Genomic DNA, 27,372 nt, shown 5'->3' with positions numbered 1-27,372 from the left:
CAGACAGTCACCCAGCCACTAGGCAACCTTACAAGAATGGAATAGGCCAACTAGACTAATTCCTCAAAGTTCAGCAGTGTCAATAGGGAAAAAAGAAACCCCAGTCACTCCATAAAGTTATGAAAAGTAAAGGTTTGCTTTTTAAGATGCGTCACTCTTTATATTTGTTTTGTTGAGGTTGCATGGATGGGTTTTTTTTCAGTCCTTCAGTGTGTTTCCAATTCTGAAATTATATGTCTATCTCTATCTGTTGGCCTGACATTTTCTTTGTCACAAAGGTATGCTTGTGACTAGCACGGACTGACCTAGCAAACCACCCCAATCCAGAGGAGGATGCGAGGAGTCCTCTGCTATTTCTGATACTACTCCAGGTTATAGCAAATAGAAGCCCTCCCTCCTTGTATGGTCCTTTCCCTCTAAGATATAAACTCCAAGTCACTACTGCCTAAGATTTATGCTTAGAGTAAGAATGGGGAAAACAGTAGGGAACAAACAAAGGAGGCCGTGGGGATGAGGAGGGAGGGGAAGGTGAGGTAGAAAGAGAACGGAAGGAGAGAAAGAACAAAGGTAATGAGGAAAAAGAGGGAAAGAGTGGAGAAAGTGGGTAGGGTAGGCAGGTCAGCCAAGAGATGCAGGTGAGCTCCTTTATATGGCCTTTAGTGAAGCAAATCTAACCACATCTATAGCTGCTCAGCCTTTACAGTTACTATGAGTCTGAGGTAGTTTCAGTTGGATTTCTGGCTCACATCTCAAACCGTTCAGCATCCTCTCTTTAATGTGTTTACAGGGCACAACAGATAGCCCCTCTTCCATGTCTAAACCCAGATTGATGTGGTCTCTCTGTTAGAGGATCCAGGCATCATGAACAGCACCAGATGCCAATGACCAGAGGCCTTGGTGGGCTGCCTTCATTACTAAACACGGGAAGTTATTTCTGGAGAACAGCATTGGGAAAGAAACATAAAAGAAATTACAAAAGCAGCTGCTCCTTTCTCTAACTTCAGAGAAATCTGCTGTGCTGTCAAGAAATACCATGGTTTCCAGCCATCAGACTTGGTGTGTGGTGGTCTTCAGTATACAGAAGGCGGCTTGCTGGCCTTGTCTTCCTTGAAATTGCTATTTGCTATAAAAGATACAAGTGGGTGTTTGTTGTTTTGGGGTTTTTTTGGTTTTGTTTGTTTGTTTGCCCATTATTCATTCCATTTTTTTTTCTTATTGAATGTTTCTTCCATTTGAAAAGTTTCTTCTGGACATAGTCTGAGGAGCAAGAAAATGGCCTAATTAAGAAACTCAACTGCCTCCCCTGGGAATGCCCATATTGAACAGAGTCCAAAAGGGACCAGAAACACACAATGTTCCTATCAGTTCTTACAGAAATCTCATCTCTCCCAAATACATTCTGTTTGCTACTGAGACTCAGAATCAAATTCTTGTGCTTGCTCTAAACAACCTCGTAACAGCACTGAAGCCTGGGTGCCTACAATGATCTGTGTTCTCTTTTCAGAGGACAAAGTTTGTGTCTGGAAGCTGTACCAGCTACAACTCCATCACCAAGTACCCTAACACCACTGGAGGTTCCTGAAGCTAGTTCTGACTTACAGAGTGTGACTAACAACAGTCTGTATCACTTCCAGACCCAGGAATCTAAGAAATGTGTGTGTTCTGCACCCTCTTTCTTACTGCAGTATAGAGCTGATGTTTGCTCTCAGGTGCCACGTGTTAAATATGATGTGTCTACATCGTGGGTCCTTGAATGACAGTGTGTAAGAGAGTGATACCTTCTAGCCATCTTCCCATCTCAGACTTCTGTCTCTACTACCTCCTGAACTTTGTGAGAACCATTCATTGTATTGAGTCACAGTAATTTCAAATGTTATCTGGGATAGCAGTTGCCAGTACTTTAACACAAGCTCCAGCCAATACAAGCAGAAAGCAAGAGCCTTCTATTAGCATTTTGAAGGCTGAAACAACTGGAGAAAGCCTATTTGGCAGGAGCAAAAGTCACCCAACACTCCCAGCAGTGATCCAGCTGTCCCAAAGCCAGACACTGACCCTCCCCCACCCCAGCCCTTCCCCTCCCTGCTCTTTCCTCAGCAGCCAAAAAGACATTTTCTCTCTCTTCCCATAGAAGAAAACATACCAGTAGGGATAGATTAACTTCTGAGCACAGTGTTGTCTCACAAATGACATCATGGAGAAATCTTAACACCTTTGCCTTCAAAGGGACGCTGAGCCAGAAAGACCCGATGGGACAAGCTCAAGGAAAGAAGTGATATGTCCTGTGAGACACGTTAATTGGCAGCGGAAGAGGGTTGTGGTCCTGATTAATGTGTGTGTGTTGAGATGTGTCTTCAAGGTTCTGGATTTTCCACAACTCACCCCATCATCTATATTCATTGAAATATTTCTCCTGGCTTTTTCCTTCTAGTTCTTTTAATAATAATTATTTATCCTATAAACAATGGGTAGCTGGAGGAAGAATGTGTGCCTGTGTGTGTGCAAATGTGTGTGCATGCATGTGTGCACATGTGCATGTGTGTGTGCATGTGCCTGTGTGTGCCTATGTGTGTTTGTGTGTGCATGTATGTGATCTTTGGAGGAAACCTGTTTGAGGGAAAGGCACTGGTGGAAACAAACGTCCTCACTCTAACCACAGATCTGCAGTGCCCCTTATACAAATGCAGTGTCCCCTATACAAATTGCTCCCATGTCTACAAGTGCCTGGAAAACGTGACTGTACTGCTGACGTTAAGATGCACAGAAGCCCAGGAGCAAATGCTCACAGTGTCCTGGATGGTGGGGCTGATCAGGGCATCTGCCGCTGCCATGACAACCTGAAAGTTGTCCTACAGTCCATGTTCTCTTAGCGTCCTATTGATTATTACTAGCCGGTGAGTCCCACATGGAACTTAAACCTCTGCCAATTTTTCCAGCTATGAAGCAAGGAGAGAGACGGACCCCAGTTGGTTTCTTGTGCTCAGTAAATCCAACATGCTTTAATGTGTATTGGAATCTATATAAAAAGAAAACCACCTCCATGTTGGAGGTGTTGGGCATGCTCTGCTCTGCTCAGGACCAGGCAGTTTTATGCAGCCTCGATGTAGAGGAGGGGACACTTCTGTAAGACTCCCGCTGTTCTGCACGCCCTGTACACCCTGGCTTCCTTTGTAAGGCTGCATACCTCAGAGTTCTGAAAGGTTCTTTCAGAATTATTTTGAGGTCATTATTAATACCCCACCACCACCACTGCCTTCCTTCCAGGGATGGGCTCTGAAAAGACCTTAACTCAGCCTTCCTGAGTTACTGGAAAAGCTACATTCGCATCCACAACCTCTCTCAAACGTTGCCTGTAAAGTCTCGGCAAATATTTTTCTCCCCAGGTAGGCAGTGTGTGTTGGAGCTTTTCTTCTCCACTACCTCTGTGTAATGGGAAGCAACTGGTTGCTTGGGCTCCTACCAGCCTAAGAATTGGCAAGTTCCATAACTCCTATCCCTATCAACACGGAAACCCACATTTGCCAGATGACTGCTTTTTGAGACTCGTATTTAGAATTATTTGAGACATTTTGTAGCAAGGATATTAAAAACATGCAAAGGTAAGATGGTGTAACTGTGGGTGTTATGTGTTTGATTTTTCTACAGATCTTAAGATATCCGGTTATTGAGGGAGCTTAAGAAATATTATCTGCTGATATCTTTGATGATTTTTGAAGCAAATTGCACATGCTAAGAACAAAATGTAAATTCTTGTCCCCTGGATGCCATAATGTCTCATTTTAAGCCACCCTGTCAAGAGCCATTTATAATCTTCCTAACCGGGTTCATAACTCTCTTTTTGCTCAGAGATTTCCTACCCATTAGAGACCATAAATAAAGGCACGCCAAGATAACCATTTGACGAAAAGACTTCGGCTATGAAAGCGTCTTGGATGATGCCCAGTATGCTTGTTCCCAAGTTTTATAAAGCGTTCTTTTCTTTCTTCAAATTCTCAAAGCCCCCGTTCACCTAATTGGTCAATGCCCTGCACATTTTCCATTTTCTAACACAAACCTCCTTTGAAGCGATAAGGTTAAAAACCACATAGACATTTTCTACTTCAATTCCCAATGTTACAGTTCTGCACACACAGCTTAATGATATATAAGGTTTTAACACAAATCATTAGCAAACTGAAATCGGGGGTTTGAAAAGCTGAGGTCTAACCTTAGAGAATTTACCTTGCATTTAAGTTGCTAGTCAAAGGAGCTTGGTTTGAAAGCCTGCAACACATACACACCCTGGTTTTCTTTGATCATTTGTGCCTAGCTCCATCAATACTATGTGGAGAGAAGAAGGGGGGAGGGAAGAAGAAACGGAAAGAAGTGGAAATGGAAGGGACACAGGGTAGTTTTTCATCTCTGTGCCAAAATACCTTGGCAAGACAACCGAAAGGAAGGAAGACTTATTGGCTCACAGTTTCGGAGTCTGAGCCAATCAGAGTGGGGAGGGTGTGGCCAAGCAAGTCATAGTAGCCAGGAAGCTGGAAAAGATGTGCTGGGGGAAGGGCGGCTTTTACCCTTTTATTTCATCTGGAACCTCTACTTGTAGGCTGATGCCGCCTCCATTCAGGGAAGGACCTCCGCATTAGTTAATCCACTCTAGAAATTCTCTCATAGAAACATCCTGAGCTGTGCTTTAATGATGTCTTAGTTTGCTTCCTATGCTGTGAAAAATGCCATGACCAAAAGCAACTTAAGAAGGGAAAGGTTCTAATACCCAGTCCATCCTTTTGTTGACTAACCAGCTCCTCTGTCATCTATTCTAACTAAAACATTTAGTTCTGAACCTGGCTTTAGGATGAATGTCAGCTGATGACCATCCACTCACATCTTTTCTCTTAAGGTCAATAGCTATATGTTTTCAACCCCATCAGAAATCCAGAATGACTGAGTTAACTATAATTGTGGGAAGCACAAAGCATAGCTTCTAAAACTTAGCCAATTTATAGAGACCTCTGAACACCTGGACACTCGCTCTACTTCAAAACGTTGGAGCATCTGTTCTTCTGCCTTCTGGCCCAGGATCTTCTGACAGACCTTAGTGCTGCAGAATTATTAAGGGCTGATTACTCTGTCTAGGCAGAGTAGTAGTCTGTCGACTATTCTGCAAGTGTGTCCTTTTCTGGACAGTAATTTGTCTGTAGAAGGAAAGTGGCAATTCTTGCCTAGTGGCTGTCTCACCACAACTGGAGTAACTCCAAGGATGCTCAAGTCCATCAAAGGATGGACTGGGTATTAGGACTATCCTGTATCTCACTGGTACAAATTGGCATAATTATGCTCTAATTGTATTTTGAGAGAAAAGTTTCATTTTAACAGGAAGGGTGATGTGTAGAAGGAGCTAAGGTAGGAGGAGTACTGAGAGGAAGAAAAGGAGTAAGAAGAGGAGAAGAAGAAGGAGAGGAGAAGCTAGGTGATGAAAGAGAGAAAGAGGGGGGAGACAGGGAGGCAGATATTCATGTATCTCCACCAGTCAAAGATAGTTGTTATATCTAGGTTGGTCAGTGGGTTACACCTCTGATTGAACAATTCCAAACTTATAAAGCTTATGATTAACATTTTTTTAAAAAAAATGTATAAATGCAAAAAGGAAAAGGGGGCATGGGATAGGGGTTCCCTAAGGGGGGTGGGGGGAATGGGGATAGGGGATGCCATCTGAAGTGTAAATAAAATATCTAATAAAAAAAAAAAGAAGGGAAAGGTTTAGTTGGTTTACAGATTATAGTCCATCGTCAGAGGAAGCCAAGGTAAGAACTGAAAGGTGGAAAATGAAAAAGAGACCGTGGATGGTCACTGTGTACTGGCTTGCTCAGCTTGCTTTTTAAGTGCAACTCAGTACTATGTGGCTAGGGGTGGTATGTCCACGGAGTTCAGGTCCCTCTCTTATAAATTATTAACCAAGAAAATATCCTACACACTTGTCCACAGAATAAATGGAGGCATTTTCTCAACTGAGGGTCTCTTCCCAGACAGATGACCCTAGGTTCTGACAAATTGGCCAAAACAAACAAACCACAATGAGTCTAGGCAATTCTTCATCTAATCCAGTTGACCAAGACTGGCTGTCAAGAAGGGAGAGACAGAAGGATGATAGAGAGTAGTGGGGAGAAAGATGAAAGGAAGGATGGTTATTTGTCTAATATGTCTGAACAAGACTTATTATCTTGCAGTGGGAGAGCAGAGCAGCTTCCTGTCACTTCCTGTAGATTCCTAACACTATTGGAGACCTTAGAACCTGTAGCATATCTCTATAACTTTAATCTAACTCCTAACTCAGAGCAATGGGCTCTAGATTTCCACACTTATGAGAAAATAAGCTGAAAATTTGGGGTTCGAACACACACACACACACACACATTTTAATAAAACTCAAGGCCACCTGACTATAATTTTAACTATATTACTTTAAGCTATGCTACTTGGAGGAGAAATAAAACATAACAGTCTCACTGAAACAAAATTCTAATTTTCAGTGTGAGTAAAGAGTATGAGAATACAACTGAAAATGTATACAAACTTTTGTAGGTGTGCATGTGTATCTGTGTGTGTGTGTGCATGTTACCCACAAATCCATTATCCCCCCCCCCCTTTGTGTATAGAATTGGGTCTTATAATCTAGAGCACGAGTCTTCAGCTGATCTGTGCTGATGATAGAAAATGCATTAAACTGTGGAGTCGGATAGTAAAAAACTTCTTTTTGTCTGTGCTTTTTCTGGTTACACAGGATAGCTTGGAGCTATATTCACAGAGAAGAATTCAGTTAAGGGGGGAAAAAAAACACCTTCATTTGCTGGTAGTGTCCTAGTGATAAAGTTCTAAACTCAGTTTCCACAAACCAGGCAAGACTACAGGCAGGATTCTGTCATTCTGCTGTATGGGCAGCTGTTTCGAGGTGAGTAGGTGGAATTTCTCACTCATGATATGACACCTGCAGGTCTCCCTCGAAGGCCTTTTCCAGTGCAAAGCCCTGAGAAAGCAAATCCCTTCACAGGAAAGATGCTTTTCTCTGCAATGAGCTCTACCTTGAGAATCCCTAGAGTCTGGTGAATGGAGACTTGACCACCATGCTTTGTGGGTGACCAAGGGGATGAAAGTGGAGATCCTGAGAGGACACCGCCTCCCCCCTCTGCCAGCCTCACCACATCAGCAAGCTCTCAACCTACAGTTCATCCCTCACCTGTTTGTACACGAAAAAGTTGGATGTGTTTGGCTCTCTTTTTTTTTTTTAAGCCGATTTTCTGAACTCAACTTCAGCTGAAACCTTCCCCTCTCTCGCTTTCTGGCAGTCCATAAATAAGTGACACAGACTTTTTAAAAATTCAGTGTTCAACTGACACACTAAGCTCTAGGCTTGGAAAGTGTGCTCTGAGCGCTGAAATTTCCAGAGCTGTAATATGACTCGCAGTGATATTTAAATCCCCCCCAAAAAGATAATGTTTCACATGCTAAGAAAATTCATTTAAAATATAGATAAAGTATAATTTCAACTATATTACTGTAGCTTTAAGCTATGCTACTTGGAGGAGACATAAAACGTAATGGTCTCACTGAAGCAAAAATCTAATTTTCAGTGTGAGTACAGAATATGAGAATACAACTGAAGACGGATACAGTTTTTTGTAGGTGTCAATAATCCCAAATACTTTCCTTTAATCACCAAAGCAAAGTGTTCATAAAGATCTCCCTAATTATCAACGCGTTTCCTTTCCCTCTATCATTCAGCACCAGATCTGCTCATTTCCTGCCAGCAGCTATTTTCTGTCTGCCCTCCGGGCTGCTGATGTCAATCTCCACAAGCAGATGCAGCTAAACCTTCGATCTGGTTGAGCAACAGCAGGGCCTTGCCTTGGGAGCAGGGCGGGGAAAGCAGGGGTGTAAATGCACTCAGAGGAGAGAACCGATGGCATCGCTGCCGCTGTGGAATGGAAAATTGCATGGTGCACTCAGGAGATCGCCGATGGCATCGCTGCTGCTGTGGAACAGAAAATGGCGTGGTGAAAGGACGTCGGGCATACCAACCATTGCTGCGTAACACCTCTTAATCGTGAGCCATCGTGAGCCTTGAGCCAAACAAATCACAAGTGACACTACTAGGTGAGGTTCGCTACCTCATCAAAAAGAAAATGCTCACTTTGCCTTGCAAAGGAAAATCAAAGGAAAAAATTCAAAGGAAATCTAGAAAGTAGTCTTTCCACCTCAGAATGTATTCTGTCTTTTCATGGCTCGCCTTCAATGTTTCCTCTTTGTATTAGCATCTTTAAATTTACACCAAGGTAAGCAGTGCCCCTTAAGAGCAGCATCCATTTTTTTCTGAGATTCTTGTATGAAAAAAAAAAAAAAAACCCGCATCTTTCTCTAACTGAAACTCCCATACCTTCTGACCAGCATCTTCCTATTCTGCTATTTACAGCTCACTGGTCGCCACCATTCCTATTTTTGGCTCCCATGAGATTGAATGTTTTCTATTCTACATATAAGTCAAGTTACACAATATTTCTCCTCTGCCTAGCTTGTTTCACTTAGCGTAATAGTCTCCAAGTTCCTTCATTTAGTTGAAGGTTGAAGTTCCACCTAATATCAAATAACAGATAGTGTGTGTGTGTGTGTGTGTGTGTGTGTGTGTGTGTGTGTGTAGAAAAAACTAGATGAGGTGCTACAGAAAGGTAGTGTCAGGCAGGGCAGGGTTCAGTAAAGGGAGAGAACAGAGTTGGGAGAAGGGAGCCAGGGAGGGAGAAACAGAGACAGAGAGACAGAGACAGAACACATATATCAGTATACATGAAATATATAAATGTATGATGTATATCTCAGAAAAGAAGAATCATGAGAATGCTTACACAATAGAGGTCAGACAGTCCCACAATGGCTTTCTCCAGTGCTAGAGAGGCTGAGAACCCTGTAGCTTCTCGGTCCATAAAGTTGGATATTTCCGTGGTCCCATCTGATGACTTGGAAGATTCCCAGACAGTGGTCTCCAGTCTCGATTTAAAGTCAAAGATCCTGAATTCTGATGTCAACAAACTATGGTGGCAGCAGTGGCAACAGCAGCAGCTCCAGGAGAGATACCTTCAAAAGCAAGAAGCAAAAGATAGTAGGCAAGGAATGCTGCTATTTTCTTGGGTCATTGTATCTAAGAAAGGGTCTTTTCCCATCAACACTTCCAAGGTACTCTCACAGATCTGCTAGTGGTACGTCTTAGTCAATCCCAGATCTGTCAACCTGACAATCAAGATTAACTGTCCATCATGGTTAGCTCTGATCATCAACTTGATACAACCCAGACTCACCTGGGAAAAGTCTCCATATGTTGGGTTGGTCTATGAGCGTATCTATGAGAAGTTGTCTTTTAAGTTAACTGATACGAGAAGTCCTAGCTGACTGAGAACAATACCATTCCCTAGACAGGAACCGTACAAGAGTAGAGAAATCAAGCTGGGCACAAGTAAGCGAGCAATCAAATGTGTATCAACTCATTTCTGCTCTTGTGAGTGTGACATGACTCAGTGTTTGAAGTCCTTACTGTCTGACCTTTCCCAAAATAATGGACTGCCATCTAGAATTGTTAGTTAAAATAATCCCTTTCTCCCCTAAATTGCTTTTGGTCAGGGTGTATTGCCACAGTGACAGAAAGAATCTACAATACCATCACAATGGCCTACCTGAAATTTAAAATACAGATTCTCATCTGTTAGGAGTTTGGTTTTTGTGGAGTTTTTTTAACCTCAAACTCTTCAACTTTATGTATGTCCACACAAATGTTCTTTCTACAAGTTGCTAACCCTACAGTCTGATGTCTTTCCTTCTTTGGTATGACATGATGGGGATCCTTGCTCAGGACTTGATATAAAATCAGTAGTCAATAAAATAAATGGAAAAAGCAGAATGGGTGGATGGAGGAATGAAGAGGTGAGAGAATAAGCTCTTCATCTGCACGAAGTCGGACGTATTGAGGAGCTTTTATGCCATGTTAGCTCACCATACATATTTTTGTAAACCATTTAAGTGACCGGGAAGATGAAGCCCATGAAATTTAAACATCGTTTTAAACAAAGATATAGCAATGTTGATGCTGTGGCATCTCGTCTAAGAATTAATATACTCGTGAAAAGAGGAAAATCATAATTCCACAATTAAAATACATTACACTGTATCACATAATGTTACCATAAAAAAGTGCTAAATAACTCAAACACCATTAAATAAAAGAGTGTCCTGCCTAAAATAAGCTATTGAAGCCATGCAGGAGAATTTTCCCTTCAAATATATGCTTCCTTGTTTCAAAGCTATTAATTTTACCTGCATAGTTCAACATTCAGACATGAAACTTAACCATGGCCAATAGAAGCCACTGTTGCAGAATGTTGTGTCCCGTGGTTTTGTAATAGGAAAATACCTAACACAATCTTAAAAGTAACAGCAGCCATGGAAAACTGCATCACACAAAACATTAATATCACTGTCTCTCAGTTGACAATTAAAAGGCAAAGCCTACCTCAGAGCAAGGTGTAAGACACTCATGAGTTCATGCATGTGTGCATGCCTGTGTATCTGACAATGACTGTATTTCTTTTCTATGTGTAGTCTTGATTCTGAGAGGCTGTGCTGCTCACTGCTAAGGAGGAAAATGAGATTCTTTATTCATGTAGGGTGGCTGGAGCAACAGCAGACCTACACTATGACACTTTTTGAGATGTGGGTAAATGTCTTTTAAAGCTTAAACTGTAATTTAAAAATATCAAGACAACCTTATTTAAGTTATGAACATGATATTCACTGTGGAAAACTGAAATAATGATTACAAATCGATGAGAGAAGAAAAACAGAGTCTGCAGCACCACCTCAGACATGTACAGACTTGCAATTGTGATTTTACCACACACCATTGAATAAACTACTTCCCACTAAAACCTTATTATAAAGATCCTGAAACCATTTCTAGTTTTATCTACTTACCTGTGAATTTTATAACTTCACTTTCTAGCAGCAGAATAATATTCCATTATGTCCACATACCACACTTCCATACCCATTCATCCACTGATGACCATCTAGACTGTACCCCACTTTTTGTAATTATGAACAAAGAAGCAGTGAACGTGGATGAGCAAGTGTCTCTCTCGTAGACTATAAAGTCCTTTGGGCATATGCCCAAGAGTGGTAGAGATGGATCTTGAGGTATATCTAACCCTGGCTTTCTGAGGAACTGATTTCCATAGTGATTGCACAAGTTTGCACTCCCACCATCAGTGAGTGAGTGTTCCTCTTACCCTGCGTGCTAGCCAGACTGTGTTGCCATTTGTTTTATTGATCTTCACCATGATGTCTGGGATAAGACGAAATAGTTTCAACTGGTGATTCCCTGATAGCTAAGGACGTTGAACAATTATTCAAGTGTTTCTTGGCCATTTGTGTTTTGTCTTTTTATAATTCTGTTTACTTTACTATTTTTAAAATGAGTTCTTTATTTTATTAATGTTCAGTTTGGGGGTTGTTTTTGCTTTGAGTCTTTATATACTCTAGTTCTAACTCTTTATCCCACTCTGTAGGCTGCCAGTTGGCTTGAATGAAGCTGTCCTTGGCTATACAGAAGGTTCTCAACTTTAGAAGGTCCCATTTACTTGTTATTGATCTTCATACCTGTGCTCTCAGTGTCCTGTTCAGAGAGTGTCCTTCCTATACCAATGTGTTCAAGCCTGTTTGCTTGCTTTCTCTCTTGTCATCTTCAGGATATCTCATCTTACATGGGGGTCCTTGATCTGTTTGGAGCTGAATTTTGTGCAAGGTGATAAATGGGAATCTATTTTTATTCTTCTACCTGCAGATTTCCACCTTGACCACCACCCTTTGTTGAAGATGCTATCTTTTCTCATGTTTCTTTATCAAAAAGTCAGGTGTCCATAAATGTGTAGAATTATGCCTGGGTCTTCAGTTCTATTCTATTGATCGATGTCTGTTTTTATGCCAATTCCATGCTGTATTACTATACCACTGTCATATACATTGAAATCTATGATTGTGTTATATCCCACAGTGCCTCTATTATTCAGTATTATTTTGTGTGTGTGTTTCAATATAAAATTAAAAATTTTTTTTCCTGAGTGAGCTGACCCAAATCCCCCCAAAACAAATACTGCATATTTTCTCTTATAAGTGGTTATTATCTTTTAAGCTATAGATTTGTGTGTTTCAATCTGAATAACTACAGAGGTTCAGTAGATAGAAAGGGACCAGCTGGAGGAAAGGATGTTCCAAGAAATGGGAGATGGAGTACTGTGTCATACAGCAATAAAGAGGAGACTAGGATAGGGGGATTGAATGAGGAGCAGGGTAGGAGGGTAAAGAATAGAATATGGGGTGGAACAACAACCATGAAAGGTCTTCTGAAAAGCTGCATGGAAACCAAGCACTGTAAATCTGGGAGGGTTTGGGGGAGGGGAGGGATATAATCAAAATATATTGTATAAAAAATTAATAAATATTTTAAAAGAACTAGAGAACAACACCAAAATCACCCAATGAGACTAGACTGGCCCAAAGTCGATACACCTCAGTGAACTTCTATACGATCAGACTAGCCATTCCCAAGCTGTGGAGCTCGCACTGGACTTTTCAGTTTTCATTCTCAATGATGTTCTTACATACTTACCTCAGCATTCACACTGACGCACAAAAAGGAAAAAAAAAATACAACAGTTGAACTGAAAAAACAATCAGCCTTCCTAATGACTTATATGCCCTTCAGCCATCAGGTGTCATGGTACGGATGTAAAAATAAAATGTGACTCAACTCTGAACAAAAACGAAATTACAAAACTTGCTGGGAAACGGCCGGACTTAGAATGTACAGGACTAAGTGAAGTCATCCAGTCTCAGAATAAAAAAACATTTTCTACCTCATATTTGGATCCTAACATACAATATACAGACATGTGTATGTAAACAAATGTACATACAGGGATGATATAACATGTAGAAAAGAGGATAAGAAACAATAAATATCAGATGAGGAGGAAAGACAGGACAGAATCCTACTAAGATTCTTACGTCAATTTGCAACATCTGCTCAGTATCCGAGTGACAGTCTGCCACCTGGAAACAATTCAGAATTTCCTAAAACTTGTTATATCTTTCTCATTCAAAAAAGTCAGTGGTGCTCCTGTATACTCACATATAAGTCCAATTTATGAATGAATGTCATTAAGTGACTCCTCTCATTGATATCCATCCCATCATAATTTTAGTTTAAGGGTCTGTATTTCCTGGAATACAAAGACTAAAGGAAGTCAAAAGAAAAACGTGGGGAGAGTCAGCATATTACAAACATCTCTGACCTTGCCTGATATCTCCATTTAACTCAATAGTTTGGAAGATTCTATTTCCTTAGCTGTATCACTAACATTTCTCCCAAGGCATTCCAGGAGAAGAGAAATCTCTGGTTTACAAATAGAATAATTAACCTTGTGGTTAAAATTCCCAGCTTTGTTTTTAATCAGACTACTGACTTACCCAAGAGAGAGAAAAATTATCATCCTAGGATATTTTATCCTAAAACATCCTAACGTAACAGAGATTAGAAATAGTATATGTATCACAGGAATTTGACATAGCTTAATGGTAAAGAAGACGGCCTCTGAGTCAGATGAAACAGGGTTCACAGTCCTTAACTGGGCATTTTTTAACAGTGTCTGCTTTGGTCAGGCACTTAACCCCTGAAGAACTTCATTCTGAGTCCTACAGGGGGCTTAAGTTGACCCTGTAAACAAGGTCATCCTGGGCATTGAGTAAGATAATCCATTAAAAATGTCTGGCATGGTGCCCAACAGACAAATACATCCTCGGTGCCCTGTAAAAATGTCTCACTGTACGGTCATCCTAAGATATCCCTATTTTTCCTCAGGCTGTATTGAACATGCTGGATGTTCAATCATGAGCCACGGAAAAGAAGGCAGTTCTAATGAATTGTGTAAGGCTTTTCAACCAGCAATAAAATGCTTTTCTACCCTTGGCATACCAGGCTGATTTTAGAAGTGTTTTCCAGATTCCTGTAAAAGTCGAAGACCATATATGCAGTCACAAAAGGAATGTGGTCTTTAAAAGCTTCCCAAGACAGACCACAGACACAGGCACCTACCTTATCAAGAGGAAATGGGCTCTGGTCTTCTTTGCTGGCCTTAGATCTAGCAGCTGCAAAGCTGAGTCACCATTTTGTTATCTAACCCCAGGCCATCCACTTAACCTCCCCATGACCCCATTTCCTTACTTAAAACTAACTCTGCTCTCTGCCCATTGAAGTCACACCCTCTCCGCAATTTGGTGTGATAAAGGTGTCTTGTGGATCCTGAAAGATCACTATCCTGTATATTGGGCATACAAGAAAAACCTGTAAAAAGTTCAGAAATCAATCAATCTGCCTTTGCCTTTTGGTGTTTGGGTGTTATTCTAAGTGTTCTCCTGGAATAAAAATCACCAACCCAGACAATGAGATGTGCCTGACACTGTGACCCTAGTTCCTAATGAAGTTGCCTGTGTTGGTGTTTCTTGGAAGACAGAACAGAAGAGACAGAAACCTCTTTGTCGAAGGGAGTTTAGAAGGGAAATACATGTCAGTTACTTAGAGAGAGTTAAGGACAGGCTGGACAGTGTGGCACACTGCAGAGCTGACACCGGATCTTCATTATTAAATGTTACATTGTGCCACTGTCTCCTCGAAGCCTAGGACAATTAACACGACTATGGATAGCCAGAGGAACCATCCCCAGAACCAGTGAGTCAATCCAAATATTCCCAGACACAAGATCTAAATACAATACCTCTCATCATCCTGGGAACCTCCGTGGATACCTTCTGCAGAAATGTATCATGCACGCCCTTGTTCATAGAACACCTAGCCCCAGGTGTGCTTCTGACAAAGACGGTCACAAGAGAAACGTGACTAAAATCTTCAGCACTTGAAGGTTTTCCTCTTTGTCAGAGCTTTTAACTGTTTTCCATTCGAAGTTCTAAAAAAATCCTTTAGGAGACAGTCGGGTCTTTTGTCGGTCTCCTTGTCAGTATGACATCAGTCACATCTTCACTAGCTGGTCCCTTACTCTAGGCTGAAGTAAATGCTGTTTTTCAGTTGTCTAGAAACAGTTTCTCCTGCTTGTAATATGGACCTCTTAAGATTTGCTTTAAATTATGCACACACCTGCGAGCACGCGCACATGCACGCATGCCATGCACGTGCACACACGCCACACACACACACACACACACACACACACACATACACACACACACACACATGGATGGATGGGGCAGGGTTCCTGTGGAGGCTAGATGAGGGAGGTGTCAGAGTTTCTGGACCATAAGCAATTACAGGCAATTGTGGGCCTCCTGACATGGATGCTAGGAATCAAACTTAAGCCCTCTGGAAGGCCAGTACATACTCTTAATTCCTGAGCCATCTCTCTAGTCCCAGAATGGTCTTTTTAAGCTAATGAGAAGTCAAGGTGAGAGTTAGGCTTAGCTCCAAGTAAAGATATCCAGTAGCTTAGTGATCTTTATACATTTATTCTGTTGCTACTTCATAACTGTAATTTCCCACTGTTGTGAATCACAATGTAAACATCTTTTATGCAGGACACCTGATATGTGACCACCATGAAAGGAACATTCACCCCCCAAATGGATGTGACCCACAGTTTGAGAACCACTGATGTGAAGGGAGAGAGGTGCAGTCCGGGCCAGAGGACGTCACCTGACTGTCACAGCCTTTAAGTTTTTGCCATGCCATATGTGATGTTCTCCCCCTCTAAGACAGTGTTTGGTTGTGTATCTCAAACTAGTCTATACCAACTTATGAAGCCCAGGATGGTTTGAAACTCATGAACTTTCTGTCTTCTCAAGTGGCAGGGTTACAGCTACGTACCACCAGCTGTACTGGGCTCGTCTGTGGCTCTTCCTTAGGCTATGGGAAAGCTATTAAGGCTCTAACCCAGTGGTTCTCAAGCTTCCTAATGCTGTAACCCTTTAATACTGCTTCTCAAGTTGTGGTGACCCTCCCCCCCACCCATAAAATTATTTCATTGCTACTTCATAACTGTAATTTTGCTACTGTTATGAATCACAGTGTAAATATCTGATATGCGGGATATCCAGTATTCAACCCCCAAAAGGCATTGAGACCCACAGGTTGAGAACCATTGCTCTAACTACTGCAGTCATGTTTCCAACAGCAGCAGGCCAGGAGACGGGGGACCACAAGCCCATCTTACTACGTCATCATCCTGGAAGTCTCAGCAACAATTCTAGCATTGAATGAGCTGGAAGGGAGGCACAGGACCATACCTGTACTGAGAAACAATGTATTCCTAATGGGCACACTGCCACCAGAGATACAGTTTGACTTCCATCACTCACAGAAGGAGAATAAGCATTGGCCGGTGTTCCCTAAGCCATGATCCCCAGGAAAACATCACCAGAGATCGAGTAAGATGCACAAATTTCCGAGATCCATCTTGAATGTAAGAATTTGGCCATCATGGGATGTGCAACACCACCCCTGCACTGCTAAGTCTTAGGCGTTTGTGTGATATGAAGATGAACGGGCTCCACAGATTAATGAACACATGCAGACTATGTTTTTAAAATTTTTAGATCAGAGACTTCAAAGGCTTTTTGACTAATTTTATTATTTCTCTGTACCAAAGATATTGGGATTTCTTAACATTTGAGCATATTTGTAGCAAACTTAATGAATTATCAAGAATGAAGTATTAATGGCAGAATGCTATTCCAGTGTGGCATTGCTGGCTATATGTGGGAGGCAGGCAAAACCTCAACCATTCTCTCTAAGCTTGTATTGTCTGTGCTGTTAAATCTCCCATCCTAACATCAGGCCCCTTTACTAGTAGGTGAAAAAATTAAATCTTGAGATGAAAAGCCAGTCAGGTAAACGTTCTGTACTAAATTTGAAAGCATACAAACATACAGAGGTGGAATCCTGAGCTCTCGTTCTGCTGCCGTCTCTTAGAATCGCTATCCATAGGACAGAGGCTACAGTGAGCAGAGGAGCAGACGTAGAAGTCGGTAGATGGCTTCAGGGAAAGTTTGGAAGTCTGAGAAGATGGACAGACTGATGTCTCTGAGTCCATATCTAATTGACCAGTGGGTCAATTAGTGACGCTTGGGTCCCTGAGTCGGAAAGGTATAGAGAGAGTGGATCCTGTCGAAAAAGTGTTTTTGCTCATTCCGTTTGGCTAGAACAGAGAGCCGACATGACACTGGTAATAATACCCTTTTCACTAAATGCAAGAGGATGCTATGCTTGAAGAGGAAGAGGGTAGGAGGAGGAGTGATTAGAGCTTCCCGTCACAAGTGAATAGCGCCTTCGGTTTGGAGTCATGAATGGGTTCAGTGCATGGTTAGCAGAGCTTCAGATGCAATCAGAATGGAAGGATCAGGTGAAGGGAACACCAGTCGCTTTAGTGGCTTCTGATCTGCACATAGAAGACGCAGATGCCTTCAGCCCCTCCTGAGCATTCGGGTGTAGATTAAAGTACATCGGGTGTTGTGGTGGATGATCCAGAAAATGCCTACATGCCCATCAACAGCACACGGAGACCTCACAAGACACATTGCCCATCTCCCGGGCAGAACCCAAGATCTTTAGCTTCGGGCATTTAGCTGTATATAACGCTTCCCATGCACAGTATTTTCCAAAAACATTCCAGCGAAGTCATCGAAAACACGGTTGGCAGCCCTCGAAAGTGTTGCTGGCATATCCCAGAGCAGTTGCTAATCTCAACCTGAAGTTTCCTTGAGACTTTTGACTTAAATATACTTTCGAGTTGCATTATGTCTTATCCAATGTTTTATTTAGCGTCTGCCACTTTTACTAGTGCTAATACCAGCTTGCTGTAGCCTCAGCTTGTATCTTCTATACCCAAAGGAACCTGGGAATTCTGCTTAAGAACCAAAAAAAAAAAACGAGCTCTAACAAACAGCTCAGGGCGAATTGTCTTTAAACCTGCAGGAATGTGTTTATATGCCGCTAGATCATTTCTGATCCTGCTGAGATACATTTATCTCTTCGGTGTTATTAAATTCTGCTTTTTCCAAACACACGTAGGGGACCTCTCCTCACTTCAGAGGTAGAGGGTGAAAGTGGAAAGGCTTAGTCTGCCACATGACCATTCTCACCAACACGAAGGAAATACAGAAAGCTCACCAAAAAGCTACCCTGAATGGCCACCAACGCAAAGAGACTTCAATGAGGAAGGACTGTGAACAGGCACATCCTTCAAATGGAGGCGATCCTGAAACTTTACATAGAAATGATACAGACCCAAGTCGTATACTAATTCCTTTTCTTGCAACTGTGGCCGAACACAGAGGCAGAGCAGAAACCATTTCATGGCTGAAAGTTTATGTTGATTCATAGTGTTCGAAGGATTTCAGTCTGGGATGGCTGAGAAGGCACAGCATCAAAAGGAGTTCAGTCTAGCAGCAGTGGGAGCTGACACTGGGGGATTCCCGGTACCATGGACCAGGAGAAAGAAAACACAGAATTAAAGAAAGTCTATAAAGCCCTCGTTATAATGAAAAAGAGCATCCGAAGACCTCTGTCTTGGGTCAGGAAGGGGAGAAAAAAGCCAGAAATTCGTACTCTTTACTATTTATCTGTGCCCGCCCCCATCTGTCTGCCTTTCAGGAATCTAACCCTTAGTCCCTCACTGTCAAAGACCTACCCTATTGACCTACTTCTGCCTGGTAAGCCTCTCTGCCCTAATGTTCTACACCTGTGCAGAATAACTCACAAAACCCAGTGGTAACTGTTACTTCTCCTGATACTCATAGACAAATGTATAACAAAGCAAATTTATACATCAGACAAAAATTATATATTACATAAGAAATTGGAAATGTGTGATTAATAGCTTTAGAGCAATATGGCCAATGATCTTATGCAAAAAAAAATAAATCTTAGTGTCATGTCAATATTGTCAATAAGTATTTGCAACCCCTTGAAGTTGTTAATACACATTCGTGTATACTTGAGCCCCCAAATCATAAACTATTACTCAGTTATAAATGAATCCTCACCCTAAGAATATGCTTAATTTTTTAATTATCATTAGGCAAATTTAAATGTTTTACACTACAGTAGAAAATGCTTCCTTACCCAGAGACTGACACTCCCCTATCCAGGTTTTGGAAATAGTGACCTACTGGGAATTACTTATAGAACAGGGGATGTGCAGCTGCATTACCAAAGCCCACCCCAGCATGGGCGACACACCCAAAACCTACATTCCTGGAGCTCCCCACGTGTCTTGCAGGCAGCTTGCCCAGTCAGCAAGCCACCTCTCCCAGTAACAACTCTTCAGGGCTTTGAAGTAGGGGCCTTGTGGATCTTGTAACTCTGATTTTCCAGAGCCTTGTAAGTTACACTGGCTTCCTGGCTCTCACCATCCTCTCTCCTCCCTCCAGGAGAGAATGTTGCAGTTAGGAGAAAAATAGAGGCACCGCACTATCTGTCAGTTAGAAATGCAACAGTGGAATTCATCCGATTCTGCAACCCAGGTGCTCATTGAAATAGGAAAAAAAAATCTAGATGCTAAGAGACTTGTAAGGATCGAAACTTGATTAAAAGTAGAAACTGTCTCTTGACCTGTCATTAAACAATCCCTTAGCTGCCGGGAAACTCAGTCTGAAAAATCACAGACCCCCGGAAACTGTAGGGCTAGAGACTGAGGTGACCATTCACTTGCTTTGGTTTGTATTTTTATTTTTTTGAAAAGCTCTTTCTTAACCAAAGGGGTACAGAGGTTACTTACTATCACTAAGGTGTAAGTGATCTCATTAGTCTGGGTGTGAAGAGACCAAATTGGCTAAGATTAGTGATTTTATTTTTCTAGTAGCTGAGGAAGATCTAGGGAGGCATTAATTTATCAGGACCACCAAACTTCTTCCTGTTCTTTTCTCTTATTTCTTTTGGCTAAAGTTCTTTATATATATGTGTGTGTGTGTGTGTGTATATATATATATATATATATATATATGGACTGAGTGTTGGTGTCCATGCCTGGGAATCTCTATGCTCAGGAGGCAGAGGCAGGTGGATCTCGGTGAGTTCAAGGCCAGCCTACTCTGCAAAGAGAGTTCCAGACCAGCCAGAGCTACATAGTGAGACCCTATCTCAAAAATATGTGTGTGAAAAAAAATAAAGAGACAGACAAATAGACACACGTTTAGCCTGTTCTAAGTATAAACTATAAAACAAGCAAGTAAAAATTTAAAAGCCTCTCTTTTAAAGAGAGATATATAATGATTCGTGAAAATTCTTTTAAAAAGAAATGTGTGCATTTTTGCAGTCCCTGCAAAGAAGATAGTGATCGACTCTCAGTGCAGAGGTTCAGCACTGACTGCACTACTTGTTTCGTGATCCTAAGAGACAGAAGCAGTCCTGTAAGTATGGAAGAAATGACATAAATAATGTTCCTTCTCCACATGAGACGCAAAAGAGAAACTTGTTTTAAGTAACAATTTTCACATTGAAATTTACGACTTAAATATGGCTCTCGTGTTATCTTTCTCAAATTATTTTTTTAGTAAAACATGATCTAATCATAGCAGGAAACACCTGGGGCAGGAACTCGGGGGACTGGGATGATCTCTACCGACCATAATTTTCTGGTTGAGTTGATACCTCACCGGTCAATCAAAATTGTTGGAGTACTCGGTGAAAAGCAAATCTTTTTCTGTATCTTCCCTCAGACTGGAATTTTTCAGTCTAAAGTGTCAATAGAGTATGGCTTGTAAATTCTATCAGATCCCTAGAGATATAAGATGATCGATGGACAAATGCAGGCATTGATGAACAACAGACAGGGACACAAGGAGGGATGATGTGTAGAAAGAGAAAATTATGCCAGGACATACAAAATAAAGGACTCCATCTTTTTTTTTTAGGTGTCACAGAGATCCTAGGGAATCAGGAGGATCACTGGAGGATGGGGCTGGCACTGAAATATACAAGTGTCCTTACCTCATGTACCCCAACACCAGACTCATCATGACTACACGCATCAGGGAGATTTCTCGTCTCCGTGTCAAGGCTGTGGTCATTGCACACAATGAGACTGCCTTTCAAAGGGTGCTGTGGACTCCCAGTCTCATTCTGAGCTTCCAACTTCCAGCTTGTGAACTGACTGCCTCGGACAGGCACCCGCAACATCATTACCACATGCCATAATGTTAGATATTGTCAGGGGAAGACCCTGCACTGTGCTATTTTAAATTTTAAACCTCTAAAATTGTGATCTCAATAAAAATTATTTTTCCTGATAAAATTAACTGCACTCCTTCTTGGCCTATTGGCTAAGATTGAGTATATAAATTTGATTACCTCAGGTGTTTCATTGCAATAATATCAAACTGAGAAATACAGAAATGTTCTACACATCAATTAACATAAAGGAAGCCACCAGCTTGATATATATTATATGTGTGTGTGTGTGTGTGTGTGAGAGAGAGAGAGAGAGAGAGAGAGAGAGAGAGAGAGAGAGAGAGAGAGAATGGTATGATTTAAATTGAACTTGGAAGGAGTATATTATTTGAATGACTCTAGAGCTGGGAGGATTCTCCAAAAAACAAAGTCAAATACAGCAATTTGTCACAGCAAGACAATCTAACCTAACTTCAGATGCTTATCTTTTAGGAAAATGTAATCAATGATATACTCACTTAATGATGAATTTACCAAGATCATATTGCATGTGAGTTAAAGACTGCTTGTAAGTAAATATATACCTCCCAAGTGTTAAGTATTTTTAATTCATTTAGGAAAGACATTACATAGAGACGTATAAATCTACCCATCCATCCTCAACAATAACTGTTAGCATTTAGTCTAGGCTCCGCCCCACAGTTACCTGGCAACAGCCAGGTGTGCCTGACTCACTATAAAAGCGGTTGCTCTCTCTCTCTCTCTCTCTCTCTCTCTCTCTCTCTCTCTCTCTCTCTCTCTCTCTCTGTCTCTCTCTGTCTCTCTCCTTGCTCTAGCTCTGTCCTCTACCTTCTGCTCCTCCCTCTCTCCAGTCCCCTCTCCCCTCTCTCTCCAGGTGCTCATGGCCAGCTTTCCTCATGCCCTGAATAAACTCTAGTCATTGTGTGGCTGGTTCCTCAGGAGGAAGGGATGCCTCAGCATGGGCCCATGGAGGAACCCCCTTTCCCCACACCTGACTACACATCCACCAAACATATTCTTTCTCTCCTATCTTTGTATAAAATATGACAGCAGCTGCACAGGAGTGGACTTGAAATGTGTTCTCCAGAAGTCACTTATTGGTGGCCTTAAAAAACAAAAATTGAGTGTGCCAAACTAAGTAGCTTACACACAAGTCATAATTTACTCTTTCTTCAGGTTCATTATGGTCCCCACACATATTCCAAAGAGGGTGCGGGTTGCGTGGTTATCTGCAAGACTGACCTAATTTAAAACAGATGTCATAGCTCACTAAGGAAAAGAAGGTTCTGTTTGGCGACCTGCTGAAGGATTCAGGCAGCCTTGCTCCTGGCAGCCCTGAGGCAGAGCCCACAGGCAATACCAGGCTAGGGAAGTTTAAAGCAGAAGGTGGACCTGAAGCACACCCAGTGGCTCACCTTTCTTTTCTCTTTCTCTCTTTGCTATTCTCTCCCCCAGCATTCTCCAGACTCTAAGAAAAGGAGCCAATAAACTAATTCACACCAAGGTGTAAAAACTTGATAAGCCAGCTAAGGGATATTAACAAGGCCATAAGCCAAGGGAAAACAACCCAGCAATGAGAATGGAGGGAAATCTTGAGCCAAGCAAGGGGGGGGAAATGACCTCATCTAGTTCTCTCCAATTAATTTGTCCCCTGTCCATCACAGAAGACAGCAAGAGTGACCACAGCTTTCCTTCGTGTGTGCTTCCTGCGGACAATTTGGGTGTCCTACTAGTGACAGGCCTGTTCTATCCTTTCCTGCATCCTGCTTCTGCTATCCACTGAAACTTCTCAGGAGTATGCACAGAATACCACCCCCCCATCCCCCCACGATGAAATCTCCAAAACTAAATGATAAGATGCATCTAAATAATTATGGAAGTCGGCTGCTAGATAAAATGATAGATAAGCTAGATGATAGATAGATAGATAGATAGATATTAGATAGATAGATAAGATAGATGATAGATAGATACATAGATAGATACATAGATAGATACATAGATAGAAAGCTAGGTAGGTAGGTAAGTAGATAGGTAGATATTAGATAGATAGATAGATAGATAGATACAGATGATAGGGGAAAGTCTGCAACAAAGAGTAACAAAACTATTCAAATTAGAGAAAAAACGAAACTGAAGTACATCATTGCTCAAAAGTTGTCTTTGCTAACAGTAACAAGGCTTTCAAGCAGAGAGTTACTTTTACTGACCATCTAGAGCCTCGCAAATTGTAGTCTTAAGATTCTCAAAGAAGAATTCCTAATGGTTCCGCCCTACAAGGCTCCGTGCCCTGCTGTCTGTCTTCCTTTGTGCCAAGCCACCCTAAACGCAATCTTAGAGCCCCTCAGACACAGCTTAATGCTAAGAGAGCACACTGTGTGGGGTGCTGATTTCCTGAGGCCTGAGGTGGAAATAAAGCCATGGAATTGTTTACAAGAGCTTAAAAAAAAAAATCATTCCTTTGGCCACGCTAATGCTACATTTGGAGACAGTGGAACAGCAGGAGAGAGAATCCTATCCATCCAGCTGCCTAGAAATGACCTCACTGCTTTGCCCGGCAGTCATTTCCTCCCCATGAGAACATCTCCCCCAAGGCAGGAATAGTCAGTCATTCAGCCTTCATCTTTCACCCAGTATCATCTTTTTAAATATCTAACTAAATAGTCAACGACCGGTGGCAACGAGAAGAGCGCTCTTAATGTAACTTAATATGACTTCAGAAACCACAGCCTGGAGACAAATACACCAGTGGATGCATTTTCCCTTCAGAAAGACCAAAATGGACTCATCGTGAAATCCTCTGTTGCAAGCATGTCCCAAAAGATTGCAAAACAGAAGTCAGATTCGCCAGCTTCTTTCTCACTAGACAAGACTCACCCTGTCCCTCGGAGCAGACGGCAATCCAAGTGTTTGCACCCTGATTCACAGGGCAAGCTACAGAGAGCAAGCAGGGAACTCAAGGAAGCAGGGGACCGGAGGGCCTGGACCCTCCTGTACCAGCCAGGGCACAGAACCAAGCCCCTTGGATGAGGATCCAACACTGAGCTCGGTCTTCCCCGAAAGTAGTCACAGGAAAAGCAGAGAGCATCGAGACACACAGACACTGGCTTTTTTTTTTTTTTTTTTTTTTTTTTTTGCCAAACCCTTGGGCAAGCTGGATCCGGTTTCCATGATTTAATTTGATTCTGGGCTCCTGGCTACAATGGTGGATGAGGCCCAAGCTCCCATAAATCTCCGTACCCTTAGTGGTTCCCAGGAACTTGGGTTGGTTCTATTACCTTCACGCTCTTGATGTCTAGACCACATGCCCTTCCTTCTCCTCCACCAACATCCAGACAGCTTCCAAGTGGGTCCCTGGAGATTTTCCAGCTAGAGAGACCCAGAAATTAAGCATGTGTCGCTCATTCTTCCCCAGACCTGAGCAGAAACTGGCGCCGCAGCCGTGTCAGGCTCAAAGTGCCACGAAGTTCAGGAGTACAGAATCCTCAAAGTCTCGTGTAGTCTCTCTGAAAGGATCATTTTAAAGAGTAATTTTATCCTAAAAAATAAAATAAAGTTCATTTACTTAATCACCACCCATCTTAAGACTCCCTGTATCTTGCTTAACTCTGGCTATCTGAAACATATCAAGGCTCCAGAATTAATTAATTTTTAGTTCAACATGGTGTCTCCGTGGTGGAACATGTGCAACAGAGCTTTGCTCTTGGGTGGTAATAAAGTACACCACTGATCCCATGTTCCTAGGTACAAATTCCATGTGTGGTACATTGAGTCTACCAACCCATGGATCTTTCTACCCCATGGAAAGTTTACAGAAGATTGGAAACATCTTTTACAGTCAGATAAAGAAACAAAGTCAGAACCACCAAGGGTTCCTAAGAACTTTTTGAAAAGTAAATTTACACTATTTCAAAATATTTATCAGCAAAATTTTTTTATCAACATTGTTAAGAGGTTACAGAATAATATATACTGACTTGAATTGTCTTTTCCAACGAAAGCTGATGAACAAAAAGATGGCTGCACACACACACACACACACACACACACACCAGGTCCCAACATTTTCATGAGTTAAAGAACAATTGATTGCCCGGCTCATTGTTTTTCTGGCAGGGCTCCTTGGTAAACTTGCTGCAGCAGCAAAGTTTCTCCTGGTACTGGTAGCATCTGTCTGCTGTCATCTGGCCTTGGTACTCAGCAAATGTGGACACAGACACATCTGGAACCAGGCACCTCTCAAAGCAATTGCCCATCTGAAACACAGTAGCGTTTTTTGTTGGTTCAGCCAAATGGTTCCCATGGAAACTTCTCCTATTAAGAATGCTATGAATTCTACGTGGATGGAACCCGTGCATGCCCACTGTCAACAAATGCAAATTCATGAATATTACAAGAAAACAGAAGTCCCTGAGTAAAGGTGAAAATCTGATGCAAATCAACTTCCCATGAAAAGCAGATTACAAGGCAGTTCCTTAAAGAAACAGCATTCCTCGGTGACTGTGGAAAAAGCAGTAGAGAGACGACTTTTCAAATATGCAGCATTCTAATTTTACCCAAGCTAAATAATTGTATGCTATTATAATAATACACATGATTACTAGGTAATAATAGGGTTGTATTCATACTTTAAGCACTTTACAAACTACAAGTGCATTGGCATTTGCAGTAATGGTTATCTACCATGCCTGCAAAAAAAAAAAAAAAAAAAAAAACCAAAAAACTATTGCCCCTGCTTTCTCAGGCTCCTGGGTCTTCCACAACTCCATTTCCCAACATCCTTTGGGAGAAAAATGGCAAAGAGGTGAGATTATAAATTGGAAAAGAAAAGTGGGGGAAGCATCTGCTATTTGTAAAGGAATCTTGGTTTACAGGGGGAAAAAAAAGCCTTTAGGGGGTCAAACTACTTTGGGTTGGAATCCTGGCTCTCATTCACTAGCTGTGTGACCCCAGTCACTCTTTCCTCATCTGTGGAACCAGGAATGATAATACTCCTTCAGACAGGTTATACAAAGATTAAGGAAGAGAATGCAGGTGAGAAGACTTCCCACCGTGTGGAGAATATTAAAAATTGCTCGTAGACATCTGGTCTTCTTCTTTCCATAAAGTCAACTCTTTGCTTAAGAGTCACAGCTGACACAGAAAAGGCAAATGGCTATGTTCCCTCTACCTGATTTTCCCCATGTCCTCCAGGTATTCAGGACCATCCTGTGTAGTTTTGTATTATAACCCCCCTCTTATCTTGCAAGTCAAAGGGGAATTGCAACCTCAAATAGCTATGATTTCAATAGTTTAAAGGGCACCCTGCTGCAAACAGGGCAAGTATTTTAAGGGTCTGCTGTTTTGTTTTGTTTTGTTTTGTTTTGTTTTGTTTTGTTTTGTTTTTTTGGTCAACCTCATATTTATTGCAAAACAGTATCAGAATGAAGTGATCTGTGAGAATAAATAAAATAAATACAGCTGAAGCATTTGTTTTCCCCTGATCTGGAGACAAACACAGGAATTGGTTCAGTGGAGACCACAAGGGACTTTTTATACCTTGACCTAACTAGACAATGGTACCAGGTGTGCTTTCCTCACAGGGAGCTCTGGGCTTTTTTATGTCAAAAGTGCCACTGGTGCTGAGAATATACTTGCCCTACTTTAGAAGCTCGGAAACTCTCTCAGGCCACTAAGAGGGCAAAGACTCTCCACTGAAACCTCTTCTCTGCTTTCCCCTTAGGATGTGTTGAGTTCAATAAGAGAAATTGTTAGATTTATTACACATTTCCAAAAGGTAGACATTTACTTTCTCCTCATCACCGAGATTAGGTATAATTATGTCATTAACCTTCCCAGCATTCCTTTCAGGGCACAGTGAATTTCCTAATAACCATTATGGTCAAGCCAGGGTCAGAGGTAAACAAAAGGTTAAGTGTCAGAGAGTCTAGGGTCATATAACTTCACAGGCCAAAGCTAGCCATCTAGGACCTCCGGCTAATTCTGCCTCCTCGGATGCCTACAGACTTTTGGTTCCTGATGTTCACAAGGCGTGAAGAAAGTACAAATGAGACAGAAAATTTATCAAAAATAAATAAATAAATAAGTAAATAAATAAATAA

At 41.7% G+C, this 27,372-nt stretch overlaps 1 protein-coding gene across 1 annotated transcript; it reads right to left on the bottom strand.

Annotated features, from left to right (window-relative positions):
- Window positions 1-6,629: 6,629 nt before the first annotated feature.
- On the bottom strand, window positions 6,630-26,455 carry LOC143434250 (uncharacterized). The gene is made up of 5 exons (XM_076912315.1): window positions 26,442-26,455; window positions 24,550-24,640; window positions 24,149-24,378; window positions 8,877-9,105; window positions 6,630-8,011 (listed from the first exon to the last, which is right to left on the bottom strand). Exons 1-5 carry the CDS (start codon window positions 26,453-26,455, stop codon window positions 7,823-7,825), a joined length of 753 nt encoding a protein of 250 aa, XP_076768430.1. The 3' UTR covers window positions 6,630-7,822.
- Window positions 26,456-27,372: the final 917 nt, after the last annotated feature.

The sequence above is a fragment of the Arvicanthis niloticus genome, chromosome 13 (genome assembly GCF_011762505.2).
Source record: "Arvicanthis niloticus isolate mArvNil1 chromosome 13, mArvNil1.pat.X, whole genome shotgun sequence".
NCBI classification, from domain to species: domain Eukaryota; kingdom Metazoa; phylum Chordata; class Mammalia; order Rodentia; family Muridae; genus Arvicanthis; species Arvicanthis niloticus.
Note: the sequence above shows the minus strand (reverse complement) of the source record. Positions and strands in the feature narration are given on the sequence as shown.